Consider the following 25,984-nt stretch of genomic DNA (forward strand, 5'->3'; position numbering starts at 1 on the left):
GGCAAGACTGTTCACATCAAATCCCCATGTGCCTATTTTCTGGCTCAAGGCATCAGCTCCCAGCTGCGTTACTGATGTGAAATCCATGATGGCTGTTGAACCAGGAGCCAGCTGCAGGAGGAGGATTGTACTTGAGGGCCACAGTTTGAGACGCCATTTTGCCGAGTCACTACTTGTGCCAGTATCGGTCTCAGCAGAGGGCTGAGGTAGCTGTCAGTGGGAACTATTAATAGCCCTGAGTTTCTGGGGAAAAAAAAACAACCCATAGGGCTTGAATGGAAGTATGCTTGGCTTGATTGCTTGTAGTCCTTTTCTTGAGGAAAACTCAGCAATTAAGAACAGAGAGAGAAGGGGGTTCAGCGCACTCTGTTTTTCAAGGTTCCTTTTCTTGGCCTCCTCCCGATTCCCAAGGAAGTGTTGCTTTTCTCGTGGCTGAAGTCTAGGAAACAATAGTGTAAAAGGCAGATATCCTCTAAATAGTAGAGAAAACCTGTAGTAAATTCTTGGCCTTACAGGCCCAAGAGCACAATGACAGTCACGGTGCCCAACTCCCGGGCACTGTGCACCTCAGCCAGTTCGGACAGGGCAGGAATTGAACCTGCAGCATGGCAGCCACACTCCTCCTAGCTTCAGACAGACTAATGCAGGATGGGTCTGAGCATCTAGGGGTTTTACAGCAAGGATGTAGAACTCCTATTTAAATTGTGAACTTCCCTGGATGTTTTTAGCTGGGGCAGTGCAGCTGGTGCGTCGCAGGCCGCGTGTAAAACACAGAACGCTCTCAAATGCAACGTGAATTTGTTTATAAGGGAGAATATATTACAGCTGCAGAGACTAATCCCTACAGTAACCCAGTTTCAGCTTTTATTTCCTGAGCTAAAAATGAGAGAGACAGGGGACTCTTGTTCTCCTTTGGATTTTGGCAGTAACTGTTACGGAGGGGTTACTATCTCTCTGCCTCCCTCTCCAGGGGCCTGTGCTTATCCTCTTTGCTTCCTGCCCTTGCCAGAGCTCTGTCAGTGCAGCCTGGTGCTCTCAGGCTGAGCGAGGTCTGTGTTCTACCAGGATGATTAGACATCACAGCTTCATTTTAGATGAGCTGCAGTGATTAGTCTTCCTGCCCCTCAGGAGGCAAGAGAAGAGGAGGGATAGGACCAGCTCTTTTTGTGAACGGTGTCTACGTCAGAAGAATTCATAAGGATGACAACAAAATCTTTATTTGAAAAAATTATTATGTATTGAAAATATACAGTAGTATCATCAACCTTCTCCTCCTTGAGTCCATCCCTCCCCCAAGCATAGGTGAACCCACAAGCATGTCACAGCAACCAGATTTAACTATACTGGTCTCCTTTGTTACTCCCTCCCAACATGTCTGAATTCTGTCATCAGCAAGAGAACAACCAACAAAAGACCCACTTCTTTCTGGCTCAGTAAGTATTTAACAAATCCCAGTCCTTCACAGTGAGGCACAGATGCTTCTGTTTGGAAGTCCTTTCTTTCTCTTGTTCAGCCAAAGCTCTTTTTTTATTGTTCTTTAACTCGTGGCTGCCTGCAACCTCCTTTTTCAAAGGTAAATGGCAATTTTGAACTTTTTCCTTATAAAACTGCAGGTTTCCAGATGCTTTTGCTTCTGCCTCCACCAGCTTGCATTTGACTATGTCCTCTATTCTGTTTGTCTTGCCATCTACAAGAAAAAGAAAAATCAAGTTGAGAATTTTGGGGAAAAACAGAATGATGCTGTAAAATGCACAGTCCCATGGCAAATTGTTTTGGCCAAGCCAACCTGGACAAGGGACTGCTTTGTTGAAATGTGCAGAGGGAAATAACCCAACATTTACAGTTTGGATTCAGGATTTTTAAGGAGAAAACTCTTATTACATGTTGCCCTAAGCATGCTACCATGGTGTACTTTGTTAACTGGCAGGTTAGCAAATGAAAAAAATCCCTGAAACACATCAGTAATGCAGTTACACAAAGGGAAATGACTGAAATTGCACACCTGGGAGGCTACGGAATAAAATATATAAAGGATGGAAATACTCCTTGCAGAAAAGAACACAAACTGTGCTGTCTCTATGCAGTTACGTACAGAAGCGCAGAGCTGCTGTTCTGGATCTCAAGTTGTCTTGTGGCTTGATGGCCTCCATAACCGCCTGCTCCCACTGCAAAACTGTCTGAAATAACATTTGGAGTTAACATTTTTCTTGTAAAACTTACAAAAGTTACAACTTTAACCCTTATTCTTTCCCATTCAGTGATCTAATGTTCCATAAGGGCAATTCCCAGAGAGTAAACCAGACTTGAAACCCCCTACCTGTTCTGCCCATCCCTCTGTTTTGCAGTTACTGTGATCAAATTCTTTCAGAGGCACTTCTGAGTGAACCAGGCCTATCTGCATTTGGATCCTCTTGATGACAGCATTAACATCCTAGTGGAAAGGGAAGAGAGCAGTCAGAGGGGAAGAAAGTCTGATTACATTTGTCAAATACAGTTCAGCAGATGCTTTTTTATGTTTTCTTTTTTACCTTGAGACCTGTCCCAGAAATGTCCAAACAATTCAATTTCTTGAAAGAAAGAAGGTATCCAATCCCCACATCTGTGATTTTTGGGTTACCTGTAAGGCCAAGTGAAGTCAATAAGTTGCAAGATGCTGACAAACTCTTTGTTCCAAATCTAATATTGGAATTGAGGGGGTTTGGGGTTTTGTAGAATGCTTCATGTTTTGAAAGTGACTCAAAATGGACTTTTCCCCTCTAATGATTAAAATACAAGTGTTTACAATAACAATTCTGGAACTATCAAAAATATTTATGTAAGTATCAAGTGACTGACTACAGGTGTGACCTGTGCCTGCTTGTGGATTTGGGGTTGAGTGCTTGGCTCATGGGAATCATCAAACCAATTATATTCCTTCAGTATTAAGGAGGATAAATTCTTTACCAGAAAGGAGACAGGTTGTTTCTCATATCAAACCATGAAGTACTTACAAGACAAATCTAGTACCAGAAGATTCTCAAGTCCCTTTTTCAACACTCGTACTGGTGCTGTCATTCTGCGCAGGCCCACGTCCGATAACGAGTTGTCTTTCAGGAGAAGCCGTTTCACGCTGGGCAGAGAGACACAAGCACAGAGTTTGCAGTCATTATTTTAGATAGTTTTGCAAAATGACCTAAAACTCTGAACTCTGTGTCAGAAAGTCAGGGTTTTCCTGCACCAATCCTTCCATCTATTTTGTTAATGTTGATAAAAAGTAGCAAGAGATAAGCCTGGGTTGGTGGGACTAACAAATAGCTTTATATTGCCTCTGATAACTGCACAGAGCACACAGACTTGACCAGCTTTTCCCACAGCCCCAGTGAAAAACTGATTCTAGAGCACAAGCATTTGCTAAGAGAGACAATAAGGTTCTTTACACACTGATTTACTCAATCTCAAATCCACTCAAAACTAAGAAGAGAAAAATGCTTGGCAAAATGGGAGGGGCCAGATTTGGTTAAGAGATACAGCAACAATTTTAAGTAGTGTTACAAGTTTAAGAGGTGTTGTAACACAGATGAACAAACCACAGGGGAAAATGGAACACTAAAATATTCTCCAGAGCACTTCCAAGGCAAAACCTTGATGCAAAATGCACTAAAATGTATAGTAGTGTTATCTCCCTTAATTAGCAGTCATCTGGCCTATTGATTTCAAAAATTTTCTACTTTTCAATCTCTGATAGCAAACAAAAGTACAAAGTGTATTTTAAAAAAGTGTTAATGGACTAAATATGCAACCTACTAATCTTTACCTGGCAAACTGGCTTGTTTAAAGGTTTGGCAGATAAAGTTCCATTGTGAGAAAGGAAATAGAAGTGTAAAACATTTCCAAATGTTTCAGATGCAGTTTTTTACCTACCCAATCACAGAATCACAGGGGTTGGAAGGGACCTCGAGAGATCATCAGGTCCAACCCCCCTGCCAAAGCAGCTCCCAAGCTCACATTGCACAGGTCGGTGTCCAGACAGGTCTTGAACATCTCCAGAGAAGGAGAAAACACCACGCCCCTGGGCAGCCTGTCCCAGGGCTCTGTCACCCTCACTGTGTAAAAGTTCTTCCCCATGTTGGTGCAGAACTTCCTGTGCTCCAACTTGCAGCCATTGCCCCTTGTCCTGTCTCCACAGAGCACTGAAAAGGGGCTGGCCATTTCCCCCTGCATCCCATACTTAAGATATTTATAAACATTAATTAGGTCCCCCCTTAGTCTTCTTTTCTCCAGGCTGAACAGTCCCAGCTCACTCAGCCTTTCCTCATAGGGGGAGATGTTCCAGGCCCTTAATCATCTTTGTAGCCCTTCTCTGAACTCTCTCAAGGAGGTCCCTGTCTTTTTTATACCAGGGAGCCCAGAACTGGACACAATAAATTATCTTGGACATCTCTAGGATCTTCCATGATTCAGTAGGTGCTCTGGATCATGTGCTCTGTGTACACTAAATTCTGTATTTTGTTTACCTCAAGAAGGGTAACAAAAATCTTCAGATTTACACAGTGCTGCCTGTGAAACTTTCAAGTCACAGCCTGCTTCTTTCAATCACTTAGTGACAGGGAAAGGTAAGTGTCATTTTTAGCTGTGTCGGTACCTAGACAGAGCTTCTTTGGTCAGGTGTTCCAGCAGTTCATGTTCATCTCCAAGTTTACAACAGGAGAGATCCAAACACGTCAGCTCCCGGAAAGACTTAATTTCTTCTAGCTTTTCAGAAATAACCAAGTATCTGCAAAGAGGGGGGTTAAAAAAAAGCTATCAGTGTTCAGTTATGTGAAAATTGGCAGGAATTAGCCAGCTGTCCTACCTACCTATTTATGTGCAGTCTGCACACAGCACCAGTGAGTTCCCTGTCTTCTCCTTGAACAAATGACATGGTTTTGCTTTGACTCAAAATATTGGACTGAAAACTAAGATTTCAACTTGCAAACATCACAATTATAGACTTCCTTACAGATTATTATTGCATTATGTGAGAATAATGCAGAATATATATATACTCATTTGCAATAAACCCATTTAACAAATTGCTCTCCATCAGTATCTAGGAAGCGTGTAGACAAACCCACACTCATCCAGATTTAAAATCCACTTCAAATGGTATCTGGATAGCTTGTCAAACGACAAAATTTATCTTTTTATATACATACATAAAATGCTTTGCTAGAGATAAAAGTCCTATGGGACACCTGCAGGGCTCCAACTAGAGCTGTGACTACACCCCAGGCAGTAGTTACTCAGTGGGTTATTTTTTTTAGCTGTGCTGGTGCCCTGATCTGATTCACTCTGCAAACATGCAAATAGCTGTGCTGGAACTATTTGGTAGGAAGTTTAGAGATGGGAGCAAACCAACAAACCACTAAAGAATGGCATGCATGAATATACAGTAATCTGCACGTAGCAGTCACTACCCCACTAATCTCTCCTGAATTTACCTTACATTCACCAGGGCAAGACAAACCTCCAGGTCAGCGTCTTCACTGCTGAAATGAGGGGTGCTTACCAGTTTAATCCCTCAAGGAACACCTCTATGGCCATGCCAATAAGGGGAACTTTAATATCTTCCCACTGCAAGTGTACCTATCAAACTTCCCCACCACATCCCTTTGCCATGCGATTCAGCTATGCAGAAGGCAGTCAAGAGCTCTCTCTTGAGAGCGATTACTCGCTCAGGGGGTGTGTGAAGAGTGGGCTCTTTTAGAAATAAGATTAATCAGAAAATGCCTTCATCTCTTACTTCCTGGATTTCAAAGTCTCCATACTTAACTCAGCTTTTTCTGTAATGGCAAAAGATGCCAGAGGTAACTTCATTTCTGAATTAATCTCCTAAAAAGTATCTGTACCAGAGATAAAAAGGGAGTTGGTTTAAAGGATAAAACAACGGATAATTGACCTCTGCTCAAACATTCCTACTGTGCTCAAAACACCCTCGGCATTTCAGATGAATAGGCCTGTACTTTGATTTTCAACTGGATAAACCATCCTTTTTTCAAGTGTACAGATGGAAGATAGATTGGTTATGTTACTGGGAAAGATTTCAGTAGGAGCAATGCTTTAGAAACATACCCAGTTTTAAGCTGTCTGTCTTTTAGTGAAAAGACAATTTGGACATTGAGAAGGTGATCAGAACCTTGTTAAAATACTTTCAATAAAGGGATGGGAGCCACAATAAAATGGTAAAACCTGCCTGACCTAAAAGCCTGTAGCTTACCTAAAACACTGCATCTTCTTCTGAGCCCCCAAAATGAAACAGGATAGCAAGCTTATAGTAAATAAACCCACACAGTTTAAAGGGTGTATTTTATCTGTACAGTCAGCTAAGCTTGAGACGCTTAGGAACAGCAATTATTGAAACACCACATGAAATGTCCTGAGAAGGCATTAAACCCACATTGCTATGGAAATGCCAATTCTTATTGTTAAAAAATAGTTGCAGGTGTAATCCTTCCCATAAAATCCCGTTAGGTAACATGAATGTAGTCTGCTACCTGTATTAGGATTTGTAGCTTACAATGTAACCAGCAGCGGCTCTTACAGGGAAGGAATGGGGAAGAAGGGAGCAAGCAGCAGAGTGAGACAAGGCTCAGGTCATTTCATTAAAATCAAGTGATGTCATAAGGCCCAAGAGATTGTTTATTATTATTATTATTTTTGAGAGAATAAATAATTTCAGGGAAAATTTAGCGTGCCAGCAAAAAGCAGCAGCTGATGACAGTACTTGTTACTGAACATACTTACCTATTCCGCAAGCATAATGAACACAGCACCAAATTGCCATATGCTTCAGTGAACTTCTGTAGAGCTCTCAGTCCTGTTACTGGTTCTGTGAACTTTTGTCTTGCTTCTGCAGCTGAAAAGAGCTTTTCAGCAATCTGCTCTGGGAAACCAATCAACGAGTCAATGTGATCAACATTGTCAGAAATGTAACCCAGCACAAGGCTGAAGAGGGACTTGGCTGAGTACCGGAGGTTCCCCTCCTTAGTGTAGGTGAAGATGAAATGATCGGTCCTCTGCCTCCTTGCCCTATCGTCCTCCCTGTTCATACAAAGCTCCACCGAAAATCCTCTGGAAAACAGCCTAAAAGGTCTTGTTTTGGGAGTGACATTCTGTATGCCGCCTGCACCCTGATTTACCACGTGCAGCTTCCCATTTTCACGCACATATATCGGGCCAGTATCCAAGTGGCTTTCTGAATGGAGACAGTAAGACATTCCCCTCGTCCAGTTCTGCAAAAACAAACCGTAGAAAGGTCAAGAATAGCCACAGAGGGGAAAAAAAAAACCCTATTCAGGAAAGACCCCAAACCCTGGCAGCTCTCCTCAAAGACCTGAGCATGGTCACGTAACCCTGCAAGTGGGAGGAAGGCCCGGCTGTTGAAGAGGGGTGTGTGCTGTCTGCCATCAAACCGCAAACGCCAGCCAAGTGGGAACTGAACCCAGGGCTGGCAGAGAGGTGAAGGGCCTTTGCTCTGGCAGGGCCCCGCTGCTCCATGCCTGGTGCCTGCAGTAGCCCAGGGATGGATCCCAGTCCTGCACAAGCTTGGGAAGTGGGAGGGGGGCTGGAGGCTATTCGGGAAGCGGCCCCTACAGCTTGGCCTGGCTCCGCTGCAGGCAGTGGAGGAGGAGGAGGAAGAGGAGGGCAAATGGCTGACTGCAGCAGGGCAATGGAACCTGCTGGAAAAATCCCCTTCCCTGGGAGGAAGGGCAGGGTCCGGGTGCCCCTGCCGCAGCCTAACCCAGCCGGTGCCGGGGGTCTGGTCCCCGGGGAGGGTCCTGGCGGGGTGCCATGAAGGTGCAAACCCTGCCGGGGTAGGGGGGCAGAGGAGGGACGGGGTCCTGTTAGCTCCTGCCCTGAGGGCTTGGGGGCTCAGGTCCTGCGGGGCGGGAGGGGATCGGGCCCTGCCCAAGGGGTGAAGGGGGTGTTGAAGGGATCGGGGCTGCCTGGCGGCGGGGGGCCGAGGGGATTGGGTCCAGCCCTGAGGAGGCGAGAGGGGGGCTCAGGCCCTGCGCGGGGGGGGGGAGTCTGTGAGGGCATCGGGCCTTGCCCGGGGGTGATCGCGGCGGGGTAGGGCGCTGCCCCGAGGGGCGCAAGGGGAAGGGTCCCGGGTCCGCCCAGCCCCCAGTCTGCCCCAGCCCGGCCGGGGGACGTGGAGCGCAGAGGCGAGAGACCTGCACCCCACTCCCCACCGGGGCCACCGACCCGGCCCCCACCTACCTGCCCCGGGAGGGGCTGCCCCGACACGCCGTCAGCCGGGCCGCGGCTCGGCTCTCCCGCCGCCCATCCCGCAGCGCCCGCGGGCGGCGGGCGGAGCCGCGCCGGGGGCGGGGACCGGGGCTGGGCCGGGGCGGCGCGGGGCATGCCGGGAGCGGGGGGCAGGAGGGGACGGGTCTGGGGGCAGCGGCGGAGTGTTTTCAGTCGTCCCTCAGCTTCATGTGGGGCGAGCTCTTCGCTCCCGAGCCTCCTGCTCCCGCGGCAGTAGCCGCCTCGCCCCGCTCCCGTGCAGGGACGTGGGGTGTGAGACATCCGGGGGGCTACGGCACAGGCAGGGAGCCGGGGAAAGAGGCGCCTGGGGCCGCGAGGGGCTCTGGCTGCCCCCTGCCTGTGAGGCACCAAGCCTGAGGTGGCAGGTCCCGCAGGACCCCGCGAAGCGCCGCGCAGCTCCCGCAAGCGGATCGGCGAGCGTCCCGTAGGGACCGCGTTGGGCGGGCGGTGCGGAGCCGCCCCTGTTGCTTGGTAGCGGCCGGGCCCGGCCTTCCCCTCCCTGCCGCTCCGCTGCCGGCCTCCGCTCGGGGATGCGGGCCACCGACTGGTGCCTCAGCTCGGCGGGGGCTGCCGTCGTCCTGGCCACCTCCAGCGACGAGCAGCATCCCGCCGAGAACGTGGTGGACGGGTGAGGAGGGCGCGGGGCGCTGAGGGGACTGAGGGGTGAGGTGGCGCGACGGGAAGCGGCCGGACCCCGAGATCATAGAATAGGATCATAGAATGGTCTGGGTTGGAAGGAACCCCAAGGATCACAGAGCTCCAACCCCCCTGCCACAGGCAGGGACACCAACCTCCAGGCCTGGAGCTACACAAGGCTGCCCAGGGCCCCATCCATCCTGGCCTTGAACACCTCCAGGGACGGGGAATCCACTACTTCTCTGGGCAGCCTGTTCCAGCACCTCACCACTCTTTCTGTAAAAAACTTCCCCCTAATATCTAATCTAAACCTTCCCTCCTTTAGCTTTAGTCCATTCCCCCTTGTCCTGCCATTATCTGCTCCTTCCCGGCGCTGCCTTTACCACCGCCTGTCTCCGCCGGGCTCAGCCCTTTGCCTTCCCCCAGAATTTAACTCTTTCCCCCCCTCGGCTATTTGCTAGATCTCTGGTACCGCTGGGCTGCCGAGCCCGGGCGTTAAAGCATTAACCCTCCAGAGAGGGTTGTTGTACTGGGTTCTGCTTAAAATACCCCAAATAAAAGTGTCTTTCCATCTGTTTCTTTTGTTGTTGGGTTTGGGGTGTTGTTTTTATGGGGTAAACATTTCAATGGGGTTACAGTTGGGGGGGGTTGTCCTTTTTTTTCCTGTCTTCACAGAAATTCAGAGACGTTTTGGACAACGACAGGCATGTTCCCCCAGGAATTCATTATCGGTTTCCCTAAATGTGTGACGATCAGCAAAGTCACAATCCAGTGTTACCTGGGTAAGACCTCACGTAAAGCCGCCTGTAAGATGTGCCTGTGCCTATAGGTTGATCCCATTCTGTTAGCAGTGAATTCATAAAGCTTCATTTAACTTGACAAAGCAATTTTCTTCCTTGTCCAAAGTTTTTCATAAATCAGGAGGTGGAAAATCTACCCCACCTTCGCTTACTTTGTTCTTACAACACCTTGTAATTAACTGTTCTGTCACTCAGTGATGGATGGCCTAATATGGGCAGCATTACAATACTTAACCTTCTAATGATTTATTTTGAATATTGATTTTTATAATTCCATAGGATGTAACTCTCCCTTAAATAACGTGAAGGAAAATGTGAGTTCTAAGCCAGCAAGGACTGTTACAAGGTCAAAGCATGGAGACAGGAGCTTGGCTGTTAGCAGGGGCGATGCAAAGGACACAAAAACTTGGGAGGTGATTCATGTATTACACTCCAACCCCACCAATTAGAGGAAGAATAGCGTAGTTAATGATTTTAAAGTGCTTTATGGACGAGAAGTGATGCAATAAATGTAATTATCAATAGAGAATCAGAATTGTATCTGTTTATATTTTAGTGCGGACATTAAGGATTGAAAGAAGCACGTCTAAAGATCCAGTGGGTTTTGAACAGTGCATTGAAAAAGGTAAGATTCTGGATCTGAGCACTGGGGATCTTGTGGGACTACTGTTGATCTCTGTATTTTGCTGGTTCACTTCCTAGGTTTTGGAATAACGAAGTTAGGCAAGTGAGGACAGATTCTGATTGACCTTTATTGATAGTACTGCGATAATTTGTCAAAAATAAAATTTGCTAACGAAGTATGTAAATGTTTGGGATTTTTCTTTCTCTAGCAAAACAAAGGAAGGTAACGTGAAGGTGTGTACTCTGGCAAGTGTTTCAGGACAAGGTTGGTCACATTGGTGGTCTTTAGCAAAGCCTCATGACCTGGGCTACTTATGTTAATTTTCCTTAATCTTGGTTAGTATTTTAATTGTGTATGCCACAGGGATCCCTGTTTTCCTGAAAAAATTGGTTATGATACCGTGTCATGGAATAACTCTCACAGTAGCTTAATTACAATTCCATGTTAGCTGCCTGAATAATTTCAGTGATGCTCTTCTGGAGAGAACTATCACTTTTTGCATATATAGTATCAAATTCTTTGGGTTTCCCCACTGTTTTCTTTGTACATTGTATGAAAACATGGACATTTTTGACCCAAGTTTGGACCACGTTTCTGATCATGTAGCTTAGTGCCATATAGCACCAATTTCCAACTTGGAAAGTGCATTTTTAGATGCATAAACACAAATATTGAGAAGCAATACTGTCCATTCTAAAGTTAAACCTTAATTTTATGCCTTTGACTAAGTAAACATAATCTGTAAAAATTATGCTTGTAACATTGAGTTTAGCTTTTAAGTTAGGTTCTGCTTAGCCATTCAGATAAACCCAGCCTTTTTATCATTCTTGATACACTATATTCTTTTTCAGTGAATCATTTTAACCCCACATCTCTTTGTTGAGTAGTCAAGTGTGGCTTCATGATTATTTTATTGGAAGCTAATGTAGTAGACACACTGAAATGAAGTTTGTGAACACTGATGGTCTGTGTGGCAGTTTGGAGATGTAAAGTACTGTATAAAGGCCAAAAGAGCTGCTTGTGCTGTTGCTTTTATGTTCCCAAAATTGAAAACAGACTTAGGTAGTATAATAGAGTGCTGTTTCCTGCATTGTTTGGTTGGGGTTGGTTTGTTTTGATGCCTCTTGGGTGACACTCTATAAAACAGTGTAATGAGTGGGAGATAGATAGATAGATAGATAGATAGATAGATAGATAGATAGATAGATAGATAGAGTACTGCAAAAAAGTATTTGTTCTCTTATATCACCTTGTAGAGAAAAAAAAAACCAGCAGCTTCTATATGTGGTGCAAGTTCATGGCCCTTAAACGCTTTTGAACTCTGAAGTCCAGTGAAAATTTGTAGCAGCATTGCACATTATTATTATTATTATTATTGTTGTTGTTGTTCTTGTTGTTGTTATTATTAAAATGTATTTTCCAGATTTGCAACACACAGAAGGACAGCTTCAAATGGAAGAATTTCCAGTGAGTATTTACAGTGTACATCAGGAGTGGTTCATGATCTGGGATGTCTACACTAACTGGGGAGAGAAACTGTGAAAAGATAAACCATGTCTGTCTTTACAGTTATGCTAAATTGATGTCAGATAGAGGAATTTGTAGATGATGGTATGAAATTGCACTTCCTAACTGTGGGAAAGAGCTCTTGCCAGAAGCGTGTCACTCTTTCTTCCCTCCCTCAGGTGTTGCCTTTAAGGCTGCAGTATTTGGGAGTGATGGGACTTTTTTGAATTGCTGTTACCTAAAGAATCTCTGAAGCTGGCAAGATGTATCCAGAGAGGTTGATTTATGTCTAATTCAAAACCAGACACAGAAATATCCAGATCCTTCTGTCAAACAAATGTTTGATAACTATGTTACTATAGAGAATGCAATGACTCTTCTTTTTTTTTCCTTCTACAGCTTCCCAATTTCCAGGTCACTTACTTGAGATTTATCATCAAATCTGCCTTTGATCATTTTGTGTCAGTGCACCGGGTGATGGCAGAGGGCACAGCAGAGAACACTTAAGTCCAGCTTAAATTTGTACCTGATTTTGTACTTTTTTTTCTTATAATGAGGTTCTATTTTGATATCTGTAGCACAGAGAATATTTATTATTAAAACCTTGTATTGAAGTGGTGTTTTTGAAGGTGTGGATGTAGTATGTGTTTCCTCACTGGTTTAATGGGGAAACAAATTCTTTGGGTTCCCCACTGGTTTCTTTGAACATTGAATGAAAACATGGACATTTTTGACCAAGTTTGGACCAGGTTTCTGGTCATGTAAGCTTAGTGCCATACAGCACCAATTTCCAACTTGAAAAGTGCATTTTTAGATGTATAAACATACGTGTTTATACATCCCCACTGGTTTAATGGGGAAACATGCAATGCAGTAGTCATGTTGATTTTAGCAACACCTTTCTAGTTTTTATAACCTAGACTGTTACCATAAAACACTTGAATGTAACTGAGACAATTTAAATTAGTATGTTTCTATCAGACTTTCTTAGTATATGAATTAAAACTTGATTTCCTGCAAAACGTTTCCATTGCATTCTGAGTTTAATAGAATGAAAAAAAAAAGGGTGAAATATTTAAATGTGAGATATGACTTGCTACTGTCAGGTGAGTTCTTCAAAAGTTCTTAAACTGGTAACTTTCTCATCAACTCAAACTGCTCAAGATTAATAGGATGAATATAAGAGTCTACTGTTTTGACATAACCTAGGGAGGAGAGGGACAGGGTGGGGAGGGAAATAATCTGAAGCTGTATGAAGTGCTCTGATAGACTTTTAATAATAATTAATCCCTTGTTTCTATAAATATTTTCTACCATCAGGTCACAGCTGTCTGTGCTTTATGCTGTGACTGTCACAACAAATATCAATAGAAACAAGATAGAAGAGATTGTCTTGTTCGGAAGCCACTTGAATTCAGCAACAGTGAATGTGGAGGAGAATTGTAGGTGCAGAAGAGAAAGATGATCTTAACAATGTGAAATCAGGTGTTTGCATGCCAGCCAACTCTTGCAGGTATCACCACCCCTGAGTTTGTCCTGCACAATATTCCTTGCAAATGGAAACGTTGGATCCAGTTAGGACAGCTCAGCGGACCCAACTACTATTCGTTACTTCATGTGGTACAAAGAGAGTAAGATACTACAATGTAGTAGTTGGGCTTGTAGTGGTCAGACTTGAAAATCTGTAGACAAACACACAATGGACAGCATTTAGATGCACATACGTTCTTCTTTTTCTTGTCTCTTCTGTTATTTATTCTTTTCCTCCTTCTTCCAGTTACGTCTATGAAAACTTCACTCCTTGAGCTTTTTTATCCAGCTACTTTACTCTGACGTCCTCCTCTCTCCTTTTTCTATTTCAGTTTTTCCAGGATGGCACGTATTTCCTGGGGATGATAATTCCAAGGCCCCACTCCTCCCTGCAGAGGCAATAAAACAATACAGTGATGCTCAAGCAGACAAAGCAGAAGTCCTTTAGAGCGCTGCAGTCGTGCCAGAACGGGGCAGGTGTGGTTGAGTTCCCTTTGTGTGGCAGCCACGTTGTGTAGGAGATGGTGTATGCACAGGTTACACCCTGCTGTGTAACTGGGACAGGGCCAACGTCTGGATCCTGGAGCTGGAAACTGTTCCTGGATCCCACAGCTTAGATTTACCTAGGTTTCCTAATGAGCCAGAAGATAAATATTTGAGGAGCAAGACAGAGCTGTACATCAAAGACGTACATTATAAAGGCCCAGACTGGTTTTGCTACAAGTCCTTTTCTCTCTGCAGTTAGTGAGTTGTGAAGTTCTTTGCTCTCAGCCAGAATGAAACACTGTTAAATGTAAAGCATTCTTAGACTACACTGAAATTTTAAATCTTAGACTACACTGAAATTTTAAATCTTAGACTACACTGAAATTTTAAACTCTATTGAAATTTTTAATAGTGTTGATATTGTTTTTTTTACCTTGTAGATCACCTTCCCTGCTTGAAGTAGGTAGAGTCTTTCTGGCAGTGCAGCGTACTTTGAACTGCTCAGGTTTTCCATAGTGTCTAAAACCACTGGACATAAAGGATTATTCTTCTGAAGAAATTGTGCTGCAGTTTTTCGATCTTCAAGGCTTCTGTGGTTTTTAATAACAATATTGTTTTTAAAAGCCCATCCATCTAAAAGAAGAGATTTAACAATGAACATTCTGAATAGGTGTTAAGGGTGGGTATGTACTGTGTGTCATATCCCAAAACTGAGTACTGCAATTTACTCTGAACACCAAAACTTGCCACAAAATGAAAGCTTCCCCCCTCCCCCCCCCCCCAGTATGACAGCACTACAGCTTTTCAAAAAATGGTCCCAAGTTTATTCTTTTTACTGTAATTTCAGCAAACACTATTTTCCCTTGCCCTAGATTTGGAAATATCTGATGTATTTTAGTTGAAATTTTCCCATGTAAATCAGCCCCAGAAAGAGATCAGGTGAGGGGCAGGTATCCAATTTGGGTAAGGTTTGTCAAAAATACTGGCACAGAGGGGATTTTAAAATGGGAAGTAGTGCTATCAGCTGATACCCCTCTACTTGGCACAGTCACAAGAAGAGTACTGATTGGCTCTACTCATTAAGCCTATAACCCAACATTTCAGGCCTGTGAGAAGTGAAACACTCATGGCAGGGCTCACCTTCCTTTTTTTTTCTGAAATATGCAAATGCTCATTTGCACACAACTCTTCTTGGTAAAGCAGAAACCAGCAAATGCTTTGGACTTGTCTGTTTCTCAACTACTGAGAGTGATGTGGTGGTAGGAAACTTGAAAAACTAGATGTTACATTTGGGAGAACCACCTTAAGCCAGGGGTAAAATCAGTGCTGATGTGTTACTTTGAGTTCAGTGTAGATAAAAGGGTGTGTATGGCTGGTTTGCTAAATTTTTCAGAACAGAGTCTGCATCCTGTTCTTGGAATGTGTTAAAAATTAATATTTTAAAAAAACAAACATGTAACATGCTGGCATTGCAGACTCAAGCTCTGCTCTGTGGAATGCTTTATGTATTTCTTTTTCCCCAAAAAGGAGCTGTACTAACACTGAGAGGAGGTTTTATAAAGATGTAACTGTGTGCTTCACTTCAGAGATGAGTGTCTTCAGGAGGAATATCTTGGTGTAAGGTCAGATGTGTGAGTAAAATCTTTGGAGAATTAGGGATGCAAGTTGGTCCCTAGATTTGGTGGTGACACCTTTGATTTGAAGATTTTCCTCCCATTGGTTGTTCCCCTCCTTGCTAATGTAGTTTCCTTCCTAAAGGGGAGGAGAATGTGCCTGAACTTCTGATGTTACTGTGGTGTTTGTACCGTACCTACTGCATGAGCTTCTTCGATGTAGATGATGAGGAAATCTGCTACTGAGCTGAAATCTTTGACGAGCTTGTTGAACTCATCAAATTTTAACATAAACGAAGGTCAGGTGCAGCTTCCAAAATTCAGGATTAAAGGTCGGTTACCTGGAAGAAAACAGGTCACTCTGAGGTTGAGTTAGTGGTGGGAGGAAGGACAGAATTAAATGCTCTGAAGGGAGCTGCTGCCACAGGATTTCACGGGCAGCAGTCTGTCAGTCACCCTGTAACTTCCTCCTTAGGGCATTAAAATCAGGAGCAGAATATCTGCGTCTGCAAAACAGGGATAAAGATGCTTTTCCCCAGCCTGGCTCTGACTAAACATGATTATCTGAGAGGTTTTTTTCAAAGGACAGTGGTTCAGAGGTGCCTTAATGCTGTTCAGTGACTGTCGTGACTGTTCTCGGAGGTGCCTGTTCTGAGCTGAGTGGAAGCTGAGGACGTTTCAGTTTGCATCACAGGCTTTCATGCCTTCAGTGTATTTCTGCAATTTCCTGTGCAAACACAACTCTGGTTATGTATTCTTATTTCTTAACGTTACACAAGGCACTGGCTTAAAAATTAACACAGTATGTGCCCACAGCTGTTAGGATCTGTGTGCAAGGCCTTGATTTAAGGCAACTTGCAGGACTTTGAAGCCCCTCTCTTAGTCTCTGGTATTACTGAATTATCTGAAACTTGTTTAAGATCTTCCTTCTGGCTGGGCTTGATTTCAAAAGCAGCAGCTAGCATAGACCTGTATCTTAAAGAATCTAATGGAGTGTGTACCCTCTTGCAGTTACTGTGTATCTCTTCTCCAGATTTGCATTCTATTTTCTTTAGAAATATGTAAAATTAGAAAAGCAGAGTTAAAGGATGATGTAATCTCTCCCTGGGGATAGAAATTGCAGCTTAATGATTAATTACACGTTCTACAGGGCTCTCAGGGGGAGGCAGTGGACAAAGTACAAAGCAACTTCTTTTTTTTTCAGCTGTATTTGAAGCCACTTTGCATCTGGAAAAATGCACCATGTGCTTTCTAGGCTTTGGGCTGGCTGAGGGAGCTGGCGTGGGACTTTCTGCACGTAGAGGGATATACAGCCAACACTTGGGAATCACTGCACACAGTTCTGATTCTGGGTCTTCTCTCCCTAAAATAAATTACCTTGGCTTTCAGTGAAGAGGTATTTCCAGGCAGAGACAGCTTTTGCAGTAGGTTAGTAAGCGTACCAGCATGAAGGGATATCGTAGCCAGGATTAGAAATACAGGTTATTTTTGAAAATCAAGAGGTGGACAGCTGGAGAGAACGTGCTGTTAGTCTGGGCTGCGTTGTGGTGTGTTCTCCTGCCAGCTACCAGTCCCTATTCCCTCAGCAGTCTCTCCTCTTTTATTGCCTTAGCAAACCAAGCCCAGCCACACGGCTCATTCACTGACCTTGCATGAAATCAAAGAGGCGACGAACTTCCCCACTGCGAGTCACCACCGGCGTGTTGGGAGCAGGGTGTCCCTCATAGGCTTCATCCTCCAGCCTCTTCCACTTCACCTTCAGCACAAAGAGCAGATACTTGAAGCTGAAGAAAGTCGGACCCCAGTTCTCATAGCGGAACTTGGGATTCTCATTCATTCTGCTCTTCTCGCCCTGTTTTAGGATGTATCTTCTCATGGCATTAGGGAACAGGATCATCAGGGTTTTGCCAACAACGACGGTTGTAGTGACTTGCAGAAGAATCAGGAATTTCTGTAGGAACACCCTGATGCCGAACATTGTGACGGAGGAGGTCTGACTGCTTCTGCTGGGAAGGCAGCACGGTGGCAGGGGCAAAGGTAGAGAGGGAGGAAAAATGTTCACGTGTTTGGCCAGATTTCTGCCTTGCATGCCGTCACCTCTCCATGGACTTCAGCATCTGTGTGAGTGAGGAGCCTGTCAGCTCGGCTATCTCCATCACACCGAAGGCATTAATTAGCGATAGGTAGATTTTAGTGCTTACTCACAACTGCATCGTGCGTTTTACTAATGAGAGTAGCTGAATCAGGAGCTGAAAAGTAGGAGTGACCTTAGCAGGCTGATCCTGCAGTGGTCAGGCATCCAGACCCAGCATGTGCGGGGCCCACATGGTCTTGTTTGGGATGTGGCTTGATGCAGCCGCTTGCATTTCATGTGCACCGTGCCAGGAGTAGGCTGCTCATACTGCTCTGGGAGCTCTGGTACCCTGCTGCCCACTGTGTTTGGCCCTTGGGGGCTGGAGGGATGGATGGCTGGAGGGATGGATGGCTGGAGGGATGGATGGCTGGAGGGATGGATGGATGGATGGCTGGAGGGATGGATGGCTGGAGGGATGGATGGCTGGATGGATGGCTGGCTGGCTGGCTGGATGGATGGATATACACCCCCTGTAGAGACAGTACACGACATTAGGAAGTAGGTGATACGCATTTACGATAGGTTATGTAAGCATATAGCGAGATGTGTGTACGCCACGTAGCGGGCGCTGCCCCGCCCCAGCAGGGACCCAGCCCGGTCCTGGGTCACCCCGAGCGCCGCGGGCTCTTTAAGCGTGCGGGCGGAGGCGGAAGAGGAAGCGCCGCGCGGCCTCTGATTGGCCGGCGCTATCTCCCTCCCCTCCGAGCCCGAGAGGCGGGGGAGGAGAGGAGCGAGCGCAGCTGCTGATTGGTTATCGCCGCGCAGCGCCCGCTGTTCCTTTAAGGGAGCGGAACGGCCGCTGCCGGGAGCGGTTGGGCTGCGGAGCCCGGAGGTGGCGGCGGGGGGATTCCTCGGTCCTGCGCCGGTCAGCGCTGGGTGGCATCACGGGACGCGAGCGGCGGTTGGGGCCGGAGTGGAAGGAAAGGCCGGGATCGGTGCCGGCGCGGGGGGGGCGGGGGGGCTGCGGGCTCGGCGCTGCCGCCTGTCTTTGAGGAGGGTCGAGGCCTCGGGGACCTGGTTCCTCGGTCAAGCGGATGAATGGCTACCGTGGATGACCTCAAGTTTCAAGGTAAAGGCGAGCTTCGGGCCCAGCGGTGAGGCTCCGGGAGGCGTTTCTGAGCGCCGCTTGGGCCTCGGCGGAGTGACAGCTTCCCCGGCGCCTTGCCAGCGTGTCAGGAGTGTCCGAGATAAGAGCGCGCTGCCGGGAGATACAGAGTGCCGCCTGTGTTGACTGGGTTGCTTCGGGGTGGGAGGTTGATGCTCAACACGGCGGGGGGGGGGGGGGGGGGGTTCTGTCGTTTGGAACGGACTGTGGGTTTAGACGGCTTTATTTTATTTGTAAACAAATTCAGGTCTAAAAAAAGGAATTGTTTTCATCTCTGGAGATATCCAGACCTGTCAGGACACCGAGGTGTGGGACCTGTCCTAGGGAACCTGCTTAGGCAGGGGGGTTGGACCCGATGATCTCTCGAGGTCCCTTACAACACCTACAATTCTGTGATTCTGTGAATTTTTTGAGATTAAAATGACCCATTTCTGCACTCTCTTCAGGGGGGCAGCTTCTCCCTGCCCCTGCAGAGCCCTACTCATCCTCAGATTGGGGCTGATCACAGGAAGGTACAGCAGGATTTGGTGGTCCTAGTTTACCATAAAGCAGCAGATGAGCAGGAAAAACCTCCTCAGGCTTTATAAACCAGAGTAAATATTCAGTGTGATCAGTGTCAGTGTGGACTTTAAGAAATGTAGGTGACATTTGACATGCCTAAGCTAGTGGTGTATCTTCTCTTGGGCTGAGGAAAGACCTCCTCAGGCTTTATAAACCAGAGTAAATATTCAGTGTGATCAGTGTCAGTGTGGACTTTAAGAAACGTAGATGACATTTGACATGCCTAAGCTCGTGCTGTATCTTCTCTTGGGCTGTGCAGGGGTCTTAATGTAGCTTTTTTGAGCCGTGAGAACAAAAATCTGTTAGCTTGAATATCACCTGTCTTGTAATGTACTTATTTGCAGAATTTGACGATGCAGCTAATTTGCTTGCAGCAAATCCTGATGCTACCACAATAAGCATCGACGAGCCAGCAGAGATCTCCAAGAATCAGCATGGCCGTCTGCAGGAGCCGGGGAGAGAAGAGGATGATGAGCTACTGGGGACTGATGACTCCGATAAAACAGAGGTAATGCTCTTACACCTACAGTGCCTCCATTGGTGTGTATATAAATGGTGCTGGCAACACAGAGGAGACACCAGGGATTCATGCTGGGTGACTTAAAACTGCTGCTTCTCCACTGCAGGTTAGTTTTCTTGATAGCAAAGCTGGCAGGAGTAAACATATGTTAGCTCTTGGGGGCTGGACTTGATGGTCTCTTGAGGTCCCTTCCAACTCCTACAATTCTGTGATACAATTCTATGATTCTTCAGCTGTTGTGGTTTGCAGCCTAGGAAACTGCCTGAAATGGAGGTGATTTAAGCTAAGCAAATATGCCAGGAGATAAGCGCAGCAGCAGCTGAAAACCCAGCACAGTGTTTGTTTCTGTTGGTTCTTCCATGGGGTTGGTGACTCTGGCATGAGAGCAGGGACCTTGGGCTTGTCTGAAGGCTCAGCTAATGCACCCATTGACGATGGCAAGGGGGCTTGCAATGCTGGCAAAGGTGTATGCTATCAGTGATATGGTGGAAGGTGGTATACAGCTTCTCTTTAGAACCCCAGGCCACTATCCTGCTTCCAGTGGGTAGGACTAGCTGCTGCTAACAAATATTAGAGGGGGAAAGGGAGACTGTTAAGTAATTCAATAGCAAACGCCGCCCTGTCAAGTGTGTTTCCTGTACAGGTACAGACAGCACGTAACTGTTGTGTAAATGAACTAGTAACACATAAATTACATGTTTTCTCTGTTGCCTTTTTGCCCCATGCAGCTGCTTGCAGGACAGAAGAAAAGTGCTCCTTTCTGGACGTTTGAGTACTACCAGACGTTCTTCGATGTGGACACTTACCAGGTTAATATTCCACCCCAGGGGAGAACTATTGTCTGAGCTATGCTTTATCCAGATATTGAGGGGTTTTTTTTTTCCATTTTGCATCTTCATTCAGACAAATCTGTTTGTTTTCACAGGTCCTGGACAGAATCAAAGGTTCAGTTTTCCCAGTACCAGGGAAAAACTTTGTGAGGCTGTATATCCGCAGCAATCCTGACCTTTATGGTAGGTGTGAGGAGTTCTCTTCTGTGCTAAATGTTTCAAGTTTGTATTCCCTTCTATGTGCTAACCATAAAAAACCAAGAGGGCAGAGGAGTTGTTATTGAACTTGTTTGTTTCCTTTTCAGGTCCATTTTGGATATGTGCCACACTCGTCTTTACCATTGCTGTGAGTGGCAATCTGTCTAATTTCTTCATCCATCTGGGCAAGCCAACGTACCACTACGTGCCCGAGTTCAGAAAAGGTTTGTAAGTAGTTGGTACCGTCCTGAGTTTGGTGGGTTTGGGGTTTTTTTTTTTTATATATTTCCATGTGAAATAATGTAAAACAGGTCACAGCTTTGAGCAGAGTCTTATGATTGCTTTATTTAAATTTTTAGAGATGTGAAACAAGCCTTCAAAGTGGGCTGCAACTGGCAGAGCCCCACTCCTCCAGAGCATGAAGTAGTTACAGGGTTGTAGTAGAGCAGGCAGGAGTAATGCCAGCAGTTATTTTTCTAGCCCTAGTGAATGCCCCCTTGTACAAACTGGAAGCCCAGCAGTGGCCACTGTGGTGCTTTTGTAGGTGCCTTTCTGGATCCATGGCTGCACAGGAGCTTGCAGGCCTCAGGCAGACAGTGACTGAATCAGTGTCCTGCTCGTACCACCTACTGAGGGCTGGGAATTGTTTCCTTCTGGCAAACTCAAAAATAAGCAAAAGATGCTCAACTGGTACATGCCCCATAGAGCTCAGAGTGAGGAACTACCCTGGTTTGGGAGTTGGGATGGAGTTAATTTTCTTCCTAGCAGCTGGTTAGCGCTGTGTGGTGGGGTTAGGATGAGAATCCTGTTGATAACACACTGATGTTTTAGTTGTTGCTTAGCAGTCAAGGACTTTTCAGCTTCTCACGCTGCCCCACCACTGAGAAGGCAGGGGGTGCCCAAGAAGCTGGTCAGGACCTGGTCAGGATAGCTGACCCAGACTGCCCAAAGGGATATTACATACCATATGACATCGTGCTCAGTATATAACTGCGGGTAGCTGGGAGGCAACATAGCTCAGGCACTAGTTGAGCATCAGCTCTGGGTGGCGACCAGCTGTGCTGTGCATTTGTGTATTGTTTTATCATAATCATAACTTTTAATTTTTACTGTTCTGTTCTGCTAAACTGCCTTAGTTTAAAACTGCCCATTAGTTTTACCTCTTCCATGTTCGATTCTGTCCCCCATCCCACCGTGGGGGTGGAGTGAGTTTCTGTTTGTTTCCAAAATCCACAGTGTGCTTGGATGAATGCTGCCATTTGGGAATCCAGTCACTTGAACAATTTTAGATTTGACACTTGTGTCTGTGTTCCCTGTCAAATTCTTTTTAGCTTGTCTGCATTCTATTCTCATTTTTCAGTAGCTGTTAGTATTTTTACTAACATTTTACATTTTACATCTCACTTTACAGTAGCTGTTAGAATTTTTACTTTTAACCAAGCTTTACTTTCCTCCATGGCTCTTCCTTTCACACTGAAACCAACAGTGTTTTGTACACAGGAGTGATAAAGAAATTGGAAATACAGAGAGAATACTTTTGGAGTCTACTTTTAAACTAACTTGAAGTGTTAGCAAAGGAGTGGGTGTAAACTGGTGTAAAATGCAGATTTCTCAGTTTATTAATAATTCATACTTTATATTTTGAAAGTAACTTTCTAGTTTTCAGGTGAAATGCTCCTACACTTCTGGTTCTGGCTAGTGTTCTAAGTAAAATGTGAAATCTTTTCTCATCCTTCCAGTGTCCATAGCAGCGACAACGATTTATGCATATGCCTGGCTTGTTCCCCTTGCTCTCTGGGGATTCCTGATGTGGAGGAACAGTAAAGTTATGAACATTGTGTCCTACTCCTTCCTGGAGATCGTGTGTGTATATGGCTACTCCCTCTTCATTTACATCCCCACAGCGGTATGTATGGCCTGAAAAGTGCACCCCTATTACACACCCCACAGAAAGGTCCCAGTTTAGAAAATCTGCTATTTCTGGTAATGTTCATATTAGACAAAATCCTGGGGAATGGGAAAATCATTTGCTTGGCTGGAGTAAAGCTTGTTGTTTGATCTTGTCTAATGAAATGCCTTGTGGCTCCCAGAAAAGCCCAGGACAGGTTGTTTTCCCTTGAGGCAGCAAATCAAAGGAGGGGTGCTGCTGGTGAGCCTCGCAGGCAGCCTGAAGCAACTTCAGGAGTCAGGATGTGATGTACAACTGGGTACAGAGGTTGGGTCCAGAGCGATGGTGCTGATTGGCAGTCTGTGAGGACAAGTTCCCCTAGCAGGGACCATCCTGGGCTGCTCTGGCAAGGGGCAGGCTTTAGAGGGAGCACCATAGCTCAGCAGAAGTGCTTTTGTCGTGCCTGCTATTGCTGTTCTTTCCTCATTTACCAGACATACAGGTAAAGGCACAAGTTAATGAGTGCACAAATTGGCTAGAAGTGATGAAATGTCACAGAACAATGTGTCAAATAAATGAATCCCTGTCTCTTCAACAACCACTTCCCTCTGTTTTATAGATCTTATGGATCATTCCACAGAAAGTGGTGCGCTGGGTGCTGATGGTATTCTCTCTGTGCCTTTCGGGGTCTGTTCTGGTGATGACCTTTTGGCCCGCTGTCCGAGATGACAACCGGAGGATTGCGCTGGCCACCGTGGCGACCATCATTCTGCTCCATGCCCTGCTCGCTGTAGGCTGTCTGGTATGATGCTGCCTTTCCTCTCCCCAGTCTGTTATTTCCTGGGACTGGCAACAGGATATGCTGCAGGGAAGCAGGAGTTGGAAAATCTTTTTTAATAAAGAAAGAAACCTCCAAATTCCCATTGTTTCCAATGTAGCAAAAATTGGTGCCAAGCTGATTTTGACAGTGGCAATAACAGACTCAGTAACAAATACACCTAGAGTATAAAATCACTTACAGAACAGTCTGAAATTTATCTGGAGTTCAGTATCCACAAAGGGCTAATCTTTATCACATCCAGTCTCAGCGTATTCCATGGAGTACCATGCTTAGTCAGTCCTTGAAAATGATTAAATGTTCAATATGTAGTGTGTTCATAGTGTTTTCTGTATGAAAACATAAACCTGCTAGAAAAAAACAGGAGACTTTAACACTATGGAAATGCAGAGTGACAAGAACTCAATTATTGTTTTGTCTCTCTGTTGCAGTAGGTAGAATGGTACTATCCAGGCTTCAGCTCTCTTTCCCTCCCTCCACGAGCTTTTGGGGTAGTAGGTTTGGTTCCTTGCAGCTCAGTGTGCAGGGAGGGGAAGGCAAAACACAACTCTCCTGTTCGCAGGAAACTTTCAGGAGATCTCAGCATCCAGTGTTGCTGGATGCTGCCTGGAGCTTCATCAGTTAAACCAGCAAACAGTCAAACAAATACCTGCATTCCAGTCCCTTCCAGGACATCTTTTAAAAGGCCTTAGCTGCTAAGGGCTGTATTTAAAAGTACAGTTATTGCACTTTTAGTTGACCGTTTCTAATCTGATAAAACCAAAAGTTTTCCATTTCAGTGCTGTGTTTGTACCTTGTGAACAGTGGGTGTGGAAAGAGCGAGCTGGGATGAGGCAGAACTGTTTTTTTTTCTCTCTAAACAATCTTTTTGTCCCCTGTAATAACACAGGCATACTTTTTTGACGCTCCTGAACTGGATTTTCCTGTACCTATTATCCCTGCTCACAATGGAACAACAGTAGTAACAAAGAGCCAGTAAATAAGGTAAGAATCCAATATAAACTTTGTCCTGTAACTATCACAGGCGTCTTGAAACTTTTCCCCATTACTGTGGTTGAGTGGAAGAGCCTTTGACAGACCAGTTTAGCTGAATGGCACCTGTATATAAATACCATTTCCTAACTGTTCTTCCAGCTGTTAGTTTTAAATATAGCTGCAAAAACCTCAAAGACTGAGGAGCAAAGGCATTCTTGGAGGTTTACTCGTGGCAAAGAAACACACATTTAAATAATCTGTTCAGTCCCATGGGTCACTTCAAAAATTGTTTTTTTCCCCTTGATCTCTCAAAAAAAGCCCAAAATTGTTTGTTAGAATGTGTCCAGGACAAGTAAAACTTCAGCAATGAACCATGACACTGTTTGCTTTTCTGTTTAATGTTAAAAGTATATTGGATTTCTTTATTATTTTTCCCCCTTAATGTTTATGATGATGTGCTTTGGAGCAGCAACTCCATGTCTGGGAACTCCAAGAGCAGGATTGACTCAGAGCCTGAGCCATCTGCAGGGATCGCATTCCTTCTGTGGGATATTTGGGGATCATGGTTCCTTCTGTGGGATATTTGGGGATCATGGTTCCTTCTGTGGGATATTTGGGGATCGTGGTTCCTTCTGTGGGATATTTGGGGATCATGTTCCTTTGTTCCTTTTGTGGGATTTTTAGGAATTGCATTTCCTTCTGTGAGATATCTGGGGATCGCATTCCTTCTGTGGGATGTTTTGAGGGTTTAGCTTCCTGGTAACTGGGAGCTCTGCCAGCTGCAGATGATGTTTGAATTCTGTTGGAGAGGGGAGTTGTGGAGCAGGTCCAGGAAAAGACTGCTGGACATGCAGAGGCCCCTGTGAGTGTACCAGACGTGTGTCTGTGTGTGTGTGTGTGGACTAGAGTATTTACTGACTAGAAGCTGTATTAGGATTAAAAAATAAACCCACCTAGCAAAGAAAATAGTAACAAATTACTGGCTGTGACTCAAGCTAATCATGCAGCTCAATTTTAGCAGCTTTCCCTCGGCAAAATGGGTTTCTCATGGCCGGAGCCTACTAGGATTCCAGTGGGTTCAGACCCAGATACGTGCCTGGCCACGTCCTCGGGTGCCCGGGAGCGGCTGTCGCGCTCACCGGGGCTGTTTGTCTCTTGCAGGTGGCAGCGCCCGTTCCTCGCCTGTAGGGTAACCTCATCCGAATGATGCTGTCGCTGAAGAACGCGGGAAGCCGAGAAGGGAGCGGGGGCGGGACCGGGACCGCGCTGCCCCACGGGCCCCCCGCCCTCCCTGCGGACGCGCCGCTCCCACGAGGAGAGGCCTGTTGCCGGTCCTGACGGTAGTTTGGGGTTTGGTTGGGTATTTCCCCCTTGGTTTTGGGGTTTTTTACGCTGTCCGCCCCCTCACCCCACTCCGCCTCTGAATAAAGCTACTGAAGGTGACGTGAGACTT

General features: G+C 45.7%; 4 protein-coding genes across 5 annotated transcripts; 2 read left to right on the forward strand and 2 right to left on the reverse strand.

Moving 5' to 3' along the window:
* Positions 1 to 1,201: 1,201 nt before the first annotated feature.
* On the reverse strand, positions 1,202 to 8,318 carry LRRC42 (leucine rich repeat containing 42). The gene is made up of 8 exons (XM_084266141.1): positions 8,239 to 8,318; positions 6,763 to 7,250; positions 4,622 to 4,753; positions 2,991 to 3,109; positions 2,529 to 2,617; positions 2,318 to 2,431; positions 2,093 to 2,177; positions 1,202 to 1,687 (listed from the first exon to the last, which is right to left on the reverse strand). The coding sequence occupies exons 2-8, from the start codon at positions 7,233 to 7,235 to the stop codon at positions 1,431 to 1,433; spliced, it is 1,269 nt and encodes a 422-aa protein (XP_084122267.1). The 5' UTR covers positions 7,236 to 7,250; positions 8,239 to 8,318; the 3' UTR covers positions 1,202 to 1,430.
* A 478-nt stretch (positions 8,319 to 8,796) lies between these two features.
* On the forward strand, positions 8,797 to 12,401 carry IFT25 (intraflagellar transport 25). The gene is made up of 5 exons (XM_084266143.1): positions 8,797 to 8,914; positions 9,598 to 9,704; positions 10,279 to 10,347; positions 11,771 to 11,814; positions 12,253 to 12,401. The coding sequence occupies exons 1-5, from the start codon at positions 8,817 to 8,819 to the stop codon at positions 12,358 to 12,360; spliced, it is 426 nt and encodes a 141-aa protein (XP_084122269.1). The 5' UTR covers positions 8,797 to 8,816; the 3' UTR covers positions 12,361 to 12,401.
* Positions 12,402 to 13,106: 705 nt separating this feature from the next.
* Positions 13,107 to 17,460, reverse strand: DIO1 (iodothyronine deiodinase 1; the record flags this gene model as incomplete). The annotated part of the gene is made up of 4 exons (XM_084266041.1): positions 13,107 to 13,772; positions 14,303 to 14,502; positions 15,680 to 15,823; positions 17,130 to 17,460. The coding sequence occupies 4 exons, from the start codon at positions 17,458 to 17,460 to the stop codon at positions 13,707 to 13,709; spliced, it is 741 nt and encodes a 246-aa protein (XP_084122167.1). The 3' UTR covers positions 13,107 to 13,706.
* Positions 17,461 to 18,588: 1,128 nt separating this feature from the next.
* YIPF1 (Yip1 domain family member 1) lies at positions 18,589 to 25,974 on the forward strand. Of its 2 annotated transcripts, none has more exons than XM_084266038.1 (9): positions 18,589 to 18,685; positions 19,627 to 19,790; positions 20,531 to 20,611; positions 20,728 to 20,815; positions 20,938 to 21,054; positions 22,570 to 22,736; positions 23,338 to 23,520; positions 24,446 to 24,540; positions 25,693 to 25,974. In XM_084266038.1, the coding sequence occupies exons 1-8, from the start codon at positions 18,655 to 18,657 to the stop codon at positions 24,533 to 24,535; spliced, it is 921 nt and encodes a 306-aa protein (XP_084122164.1). In that variant the 5' UTR covers positions 18,589 to 18,654; the 3' UTR covers positions 24,536 to 24,540; positions 25,693 to 25,974. The 2 variants fall into 2 exon arrangements, with proteins under 2 accessions (XP_084122164.1, XP_084122165.1); XM_084266039.1 differs by having other exon boundaries at positions 18,631 to 18,685; positions 19,657 to 19,790.
* The last annotated feature ends 10 nt before the right edge of the window (positions 25,975 to 25,984 follow it).

The sequence above is a fragment of the Gallinula chloropus genome (genome assembly GCF_964237585.1).
Source record: "Gallinula chloropus genome assembly, chromosome: 6".
Taxonomy (NCBI): domain Eukaryota; kingdom Metazoa; phylum Chordata; class Aves; order Gruiformes; family Rallidae; genus Gallinula; species Gallinula chloropus.